Raw genomic sequence first — 7,552 nt, forward strand, 5'->3', positions numbered from 1 at the left:
CCTCCTCAGGAATGCAGGTGGCGCACGCTACTAATTAGGACACATTCCTACCCCCAAAACAACCAGAGAACGCCAGTCTAACTGCCCTTCGTGCGAGCCGGTTTGACTTCCCCAATAAGATACTAACAAACTTGGATCCGCTGACAACAGATAAAAGAGCAGTCACGTATTTATCCATCTATCTATGCAGTTGGCCAGCAGAGAGTGAACCTGGAAGTCCACCAGTGCTCAAGCGCAAGCCGACAGGGCACGCAGCTGTGCTACTTAGAAGGGGCTGTAATGATGAAGGGAACGGCTTTAACCTAGAAACTATTAGCAAAGACAGACACTCTCCACCAATCTTAGAGAAGATTCCGGGAATCCCTGCGCACACCTCATAGACAAGCCACCTCTCCCTCTCGCTTACAACACTCCTAAGAGCATGAAGACATTTCGCACAGCGGCACTTTCCCCACCCGCCTATTGGTGCCATAGTGCCCAGATGAGCAGAAGTATATAAGGTGGAAGGCTAGCGAATCCAGACCATTGGGACCAGATATCCTTCAGTGTGGGTCAGCCATTCTCACACGGATTACAGATTGGGGCTACGGCTGTGGATATGACGAGATACGGCGCATTCAGTTTCCTCTTAAGTCTGTCTACGCGATCGCCGTGGGCATACCAAAATCCTGCAGCAGACTACCTGAACTGGAAGGCTATCGTCCTCGACAAGCCACCGTCGAACCTGCTCCCATTGACATGACTAGCAACCCTAGCCATGAGGACCACATGCAACAACAATCCCCAACGCGACGGCAATCCTCAGGGTGAAAACATTCCTCGGCGCAACAACAATGCTCAGTGCGACAGCAATCAGCAGTGTGGCAGCTATTCGGGATCTGAGAGTGCTAGAGCTTCAACATCAGCAGTGCTCATTGTCAGCGATGTAGAGAGGCTCTCTGAGTCCGTCGCGTTTCTAGTACATCGAGAACCAATTTTCAACAAAGAGGCTCATGAAATGCGGAAACACCTACGCTCTGGTCTCGGTATCGGCATTAGCTAACCCGAATCGCGACCTAGGAGCTGGACTGGAACAGCGCCTCCTGGGGCGGGCCCCAAGACCAAGCCGTCACCATTTAGGAACGGTGCCATGCTCTCATCCGCTACTTCAGCAGAGCCTGACTTGAACGTCTTTTTGCCTTTAAGTCCCGGTCTATGCTCCGGCTCATGCCATGGATGGTGCTTACCGAGGTGGCCCGCGCCGATGGCTTCGCCTCCAGAGTCATATCACGGGTCGATAAGCATCGCACGGAGTTTTGCGCCCTGCAGGCAGAACAGAACCTTCTCGGGAACAGCCAGACGGTGGTGCTGGGTGCAGCTGTGGAGGCGCATGCGTGTATTTAGATGATACCATCAGTGCCGCGAAAGCTGCTCTGGAGAAACGCTATCGCGCAGGGATAGCAAGGTCATGTCTGAAGAAGGCAAAAACATGAAGTTTGGTGATCAAGTAGACTGAAATAAGGGGAAGCGGCGTCCTTGTCCAATAGTGAAGGTAGAGAGCTTAGGAAGGATAATAATAATGATCCGTGGTGATACAAGGAGGAAACGGCGCGAGCGGTGCAGGAAACTAAAGGCAGTCGTTAAGTGCCAGCAATAAGGTACCTGTGGCGGAGATGGCGGTTGTTATGCCACAGGAGCAAGCGGTTGCTCGTCAGGAACTGGTCATCCGCAGGCGTGGCTGTTCAAGCGTTTGGACATTAACATTGTCTATGCTTGGACTTAGCAGAAGACTGAGACGGGTCCCCTTGCTCCTAGCCGTCCAATTGCGCAGGCCCATGGCGGTTTGTGCTAGTTATGGTGGTGCTGGAACGATGCAGTAAGCTGTAGGTTTGGGAGAATGTATCTCCCATGTAGATGGAGAAGCTTAGAGCTTACAACAAACCCCAACCCTGTCTTCCAGCTCCCTCACCCGCATACGGCAGCGCTATGGTAGAGCCGATTCATCTCAGTAGAAAGGATGCGTTACAAGAGCCTTGATCCGCACCCGCTGCGAGCACCGTACGAGAACGCCGGCGGAAGCACTAACCGTGGAGATTCAGCGTCTCTGGACTAGGTGGCGGGACACCCACACCATCATCGGACACCGGTGTTCCAGGCAAGAACACTGGAGTGACAGACGCTGACGCTAATAGTGGCATTCTTAAGCCTCCGCCGTGAAATACAGCCTCCTGAAGCACATCTAACTTAACTTGAGCGATGGCCGGAAGATACTAGCGCCTTGCTTGATTACTATCGACGATGCTATCATCTTGACAACGTACGACTGAGCGCAGGCATCGGCGTTATATACATGTTCCCAGGGGCAGCAGTCCTCTTTCAACACCGCCACCTCCCCGCTAGCATTTGGGATTAGCTTATTGTGTCTTCCCGATACAGGGCCGTTTAAGGTGCTGGTGCTCTAAGGGGGCCTGTTGCTCCTCTTCGGAATAGGATCCCTATAATAATATTCAGGCCTATGTTTCGAGCGCTAAGTTAGAATAAGCCCACTGCTTCTTGTGTGTGGTGGCTTTGTTGGTAACGAGGCGCGCCGCCGAAGGGCAGGGGAAGGAGTCGCCGCTGCTTGCCATATCGCCCAGAGAAGAGGAGTAAATAGGTTGCCCATGGGGGGTGAAGAAGTTAGACCACTGGTCAAACATGTTATCCACCACCACCTAACGAACTGGATAGAGAGGAGCTTCTGTGGCTAGACTGCGCAGGTGTGCAGCTTGGTGTAGAGGACGTGGGGGTGATTGTGGAAGAGAGTGAGGTATGATAACTAGCATAATGCAGTAGAAACAGAAGAAAGGAAGGCACGAGATATATACGAATCTGTTAGCGGATATATAAAAGGTTATAACTGAAAAGAGTAAAAGGATTAATTGTTTTGCTCCTAAAAGAATCTTATGCTTGGATAATCTTGCATGTCCTTACCTTTTAGGATAACTTTTCAACGTGACGCTCGAAACCTAGCGTGGCCGCGACCAAGGCCGAAGACTACTAGAATCGTACCTAATACATTTTGAGTGCTTCGAATTGGGACTGGCGATTAGGCAGTGTGGTCTAGAATGGGGGAGTTGTGTTGGCTGTGGTTTCTGTTCGCAGATAGATTGCTGGAAGATGCGCGGCGCAAGGCGCAACGCACGGTGGAGTCGGCACAGAGCGGGATATCGTTGTTTGAAGTGGTTTGATGCCCCTGGTTCCTCACAGATTGGGAGCTACACATGCTGCTCCAGGAGTAGTTTTCGAACGCGACTTCTCCCTATCCTCTACCCAGTACAGTGCACTCGCTCTTTTCTGTTGAGGCGCCCCATTTAGGACAAGCTCCAGCGTTGCTTTCTAGATTAAGATGCATCCTTTATGCAATGATAATATGAGCTAGGGGGTAACCCCCGTGAACGCGCATGCCTAATAAATAGACCTTGTCTCTACCCGAAAGCGTGCTCACTTTTCACGCAATGGTTGAGCTCCTCGTTCATTATGCGAACCTCTGCAGCCTCCTGATAGTCTCGCGTGCGTGCGATCCGAAGCTCAGCGGTAGAACGATAAATGGATCTGGACAAGAGGTGAGGTATTCGATAATGAATGGGGAACTAATAGTGGCGCCTAATGCAACAATCTTATGTGCGCCACGCCACAAGACCGCACTTGTGTTATTAATAGGAGATATCCAATGCAGCCCCGTGTGGCACTAATACTTCCTTCGAAATGGGCGTTGAGCTTTTGTGCCTAGTGAGCGTAGTCGCAGGTTAGAGGTAGTCTTGAACTTGTAGGTCGACTCGTGAGAGCGTAATCCTTTCGAGCCTTCTAGCATTAGGCGCAAGTAGAGTTCTTTACAGTTTAAGGCCACAGCCCTAGAAGAGAAAACTAAGCCTTTTCGGATAAGGTAAGCGAACTATTAAAATACCGCCGCGCCATACAAACACCTATACAATAAGGGTTTTTTTATAGTTTCTAGGTTAGAAATATATAGAAATTAGACTTAAAGCTTTATATTTATATAGAGAGGCGTATACAGGCTTATTTTCTAGTGTTGTAGTTTATAATTAAGTTACTAGAGCCTTAATTTTACGCGTCTCTCGCTGTTGCGCGCTACCTAGCCATAATACTAGAGTAACTTAATAATTTAGCGCTATATTTTGTTCTAAGTAATCTTACTCTACTTATCTTATAGTAGGTTCTTAACTTCTTGTATAGTATTGCACTTAGAGAGGCGCTCTTTAGCCTGTTCTTTAAGAATATTAAATACGCTCTTAATAACACTAAGATCGTAGAAATTAGGTAGGTAACCTAGTAGAGGTAGCTTATACTTCTACCTATATATAGCTAGCAGAGAGGCGCTATTTTTATTACTATAAAAGAAATCGCTATTCTCTATAATATACTAGGTGTATTATTACTTCTAGAGAAGGTAGTTGCGTAGCTTATTTAATTATAATTAGAGGTATTAAAAGGCGTCTCTATACTAGTATAAGGGCTAGCTTTACAGTCTCTACTACTATAAGCGTCTCTAAACACCTAGCTAGGTAAGTTAGCTACAGGTAGTACTATCTCTACAAGCTATAAGAATAAGAGGTGCTAGTAGAATAGGTTAGGTTAAATTTAGCTATCTAAAGGTAAGAAGTAGAAGAATACTCTAAGAGGCTCTATATATAGAGGTGCTAAGCGCTAAGACGCTAGGCTAGGTTACGTAATAAGATTACGTAATCTAAGGTTATATAACCTAAGATAAATCTCTAAACTAGACTATTATATTACTCTCTCTTATAGAGAGAGCTTGTCTCTAAGCTCTAAAATACGCCTTTCTAGTCTCTCTTCTTCTAAAACTCTTATATTATACTCTTAACTATCTCTTTTAGCTTATAGTAAGTGTATTTATATTAGTTTTAAACTAGAAGCGCTTTTATAGCTACTACCTTCCCTCTAGTTACTTTCTTCTTATAGAGATTTAAACTAGAAGGCTTATTTCTACGTCTATAGAGTAGCTTTATTATAGGCTCTCTTCTTAAATAATACTATAAGCTTAGTAGGTTCTTAAATTACTTAGTAGCGCCTTTGTGTTACTCTTATATCTTCTACTCTTATAGGCTTTAAATTCTCTACTATCTTCTCTAGAGTCTTCTCTTTTTTATACGCCTTAATCTAAGCATCTAATTATAATAGTAGCTCTAGCTTATCTAGGTATACTATATAAAAGTCTCTTACCTTATAGAGAGCGTTAATAAAGCCTATAGTATTATACTAGGTAGAGTTAGAATTATAAGTAACCTATATAGCGTAGTATTAAAGGTAATTTTAATAAAGATAGTAATCTAGAATAGCCTGTATATAAAATTCTAGATAGCTATCTTTATTAAAATTATCTTTAATACTATACTATATAGGTTACTTATAACTCTAACTCTATCTAGTATAATACTATAGGCTTTATTAATACTTTCTATAAGATAAGAGACTTTTATATAGTATACCTAGATAAGCTAGAGCTACTATTATAATTAGATACTTAGATTAAGGCGTATAAAAAAGAGAAGACTCTAGAGAAGATAGTAGAGAATTTAAAACTTATAAGAGTAAAAGATATAAAAGTAATATAAAGACGCTACTAAGTAATTTAAGACTCTACTAAGCTTATAGTATTATTTAAGAAGAGAGCTTATAATAAAGCCGCTCTATAAATATAGAAATAAGCCTTCTAGTTTAAAACTATATAAGCCTCTTTCTTTCTAGTAAACAAGAGCTCTATAAAGAATAGAGTAACTAGAGAGAAGATAGTAGCTATAAAAGCGCTTCTAGTTTAAAACTAACATAAATATACTTACTATAAGCTAAAAGAGATAGTTAAGAGTATAACACAGAAGTTTTAGAAGAAGAGAGAATCTAGAAGGCGTATTTTAGAGCTTAGAGACAAGCTCTCTCTATAAGAGAGAGTAATATAATAGTCTAGTTTAAAGATTTACCTTAGGTTATATAACCTTAGGTTACGTAACCTTGTTACGTAATCTAGCCTAGCGCCTTAGCGCTTAGCACCTCTGTATATAGAGCCTCTTAGAGTATTCTTCTACTTCTTACCTTTAGATAGCTAAATTTAACCTAACCTACTCTGCTAGCACCCCTTATCCTTACAGCTCGTGGAGACAGTGCTGCCTGCAGCTAACTTACCTAGCTAGGTGTTTGGGGACGCTTACAGCAGTAGAGACCGCGAACCTAGCCCTTACACATTAGAAGGGTAGTTTAGAAGATACCCAGGTCCTGGAGTAGTTGGTGATTGGTTAGTGTATCTAGTTATTCTATCTCGATAATAAAGCTCCGCTATTTTGCTACTGATGCACGACGAAGACGTATACCGCCCACGCTGAATTAATTAGGCCTGGGCTGATGGCGGTTGCGGATAGCCATGTCCTAGCTCTAGCTTAGCGCTGACTCTGCCTATAGTCGCAACCTACTCTTAAGGGATGGCGAACGACGGAGGCCTCCTAATTCTCCTTAACGCCGCGCTTTTACCATACTCTCTTAGTAAGCTCGACTTCCACCTGTGTCGAAGCGATAGTTGAGAACCCTGCTTTTCCATGTCTGGCGCAGAAGCCACAGCGAGCGCCGGCGTTAGCATTAGCGATACTCTGTGGTTAATCGCCTGCATAAGAAGCCGTTCTCTGTGAAGCGGTCGCCCTTATCCACGAACTGCAACGTTGTCTGTTACCGACGGGTGTGTAGAGACCAAGTACGCGTGCTGAACTCGTGGCTACATCGCCTAATAGCGCCCTGGGATCTTCCTTGCTTACAGACGCGTGTTCGAGCGTTCGCCGACGACACCTGCCCTATCTAAGAAACCTAGGTAGTGGTACACTGCCGTCTCACCTTTTACCTTATCTCTAAGTCGCATTCGAGGCCTCTCGTCCCCTCTACTACCTTCCTCTACTATCGGCATATCAATCGAATAATTTCAACCATGGATGGCTCGAAAGACCCTAGTCTAGTAGGGAAATATACAGCTCTGATCCTGCCACCCTCATTCTTATCCTAAGATTAACTTCTTGGACATTACCTGTGTTTCCAGATTATTCCCGTCTTCTTATAATGCTCCATGACACACGAGCTTGATGCGAGCATATCCTACTTCAGCATCGCCAGGAGTGCTGCAGCATGGTAAACGAATGCTCAGCCTGTACTAGGTAGAAGTCTCAGTTCTAGCCCATTTGACTTCGCTTCTCGCATGGTCGTAACTATGGACTTCACAACCTGGCGCTAGAATGCTGTACGGGATAACTACCCGTCTTTCGATTATTCCCTGGATGAAATGCGGTCACGCCCACCGGCGGCGCATCTTCAAGTGCGCTGTTCCTTAATTCCGAATTAAGGCGTGGATGAAGCATGAACTTCTTCTAGTGGACGCCTTAAATTGAGTAAGTGCAAGAAGCTGTAGACTATGTAGCTCCCGCCCGCTACAAAGTCTAACCTCGAAGCCCTCAGCCGCTCCCACGGGGCCGCATCGAAACTGCCGCAAATGCCTATCAAAACCTACCTTGGCCAACTACTC

General features: G+C 44.9%; 1 protein-coding gene across 1 annotated transcript; it reads left to right on the forward strand.

Annotated features, from left to right (window-relative positions):
* Positions 1-757: 757 nt before the first annotated feature.
* BU26DRAFT_571647 (uncharacterized protein) lies at positions 758-1,119 on the forward strand (the record flags this gene model as incomplete). The annotated part of the gene is made up of 2 exons (XM_033834163.1): positions 758-958; positions 1,060-1,119. The coding sequence occupies 2 exons, from the start codon at positions 758-760 to the stop codon at positions 1,117-1,119; spliced, it is 261 nt and encodes an 86-aa protein (XP_033676500.1).
* Positions 1,120-7,552: the final 6,433 nt, after the last annotated feature.

The sequence above is a fragment of the Trematosphaeria pertusa genome (genome assembly GCF_010094035.1).
Source record: "Trematosphaeria pertusa strain CBS 122368 unplaced genomic scaffold BU26scaffold_23, whole genome shotgun sequence".
Taxonomy (NCBI): Eukaryota; Fungi; Ascomycota; class Dothideomycetes; order Pleosporales; family Trematosphaeriaceae; genus Trematosphaeria; species Trematosphaeria pertusa.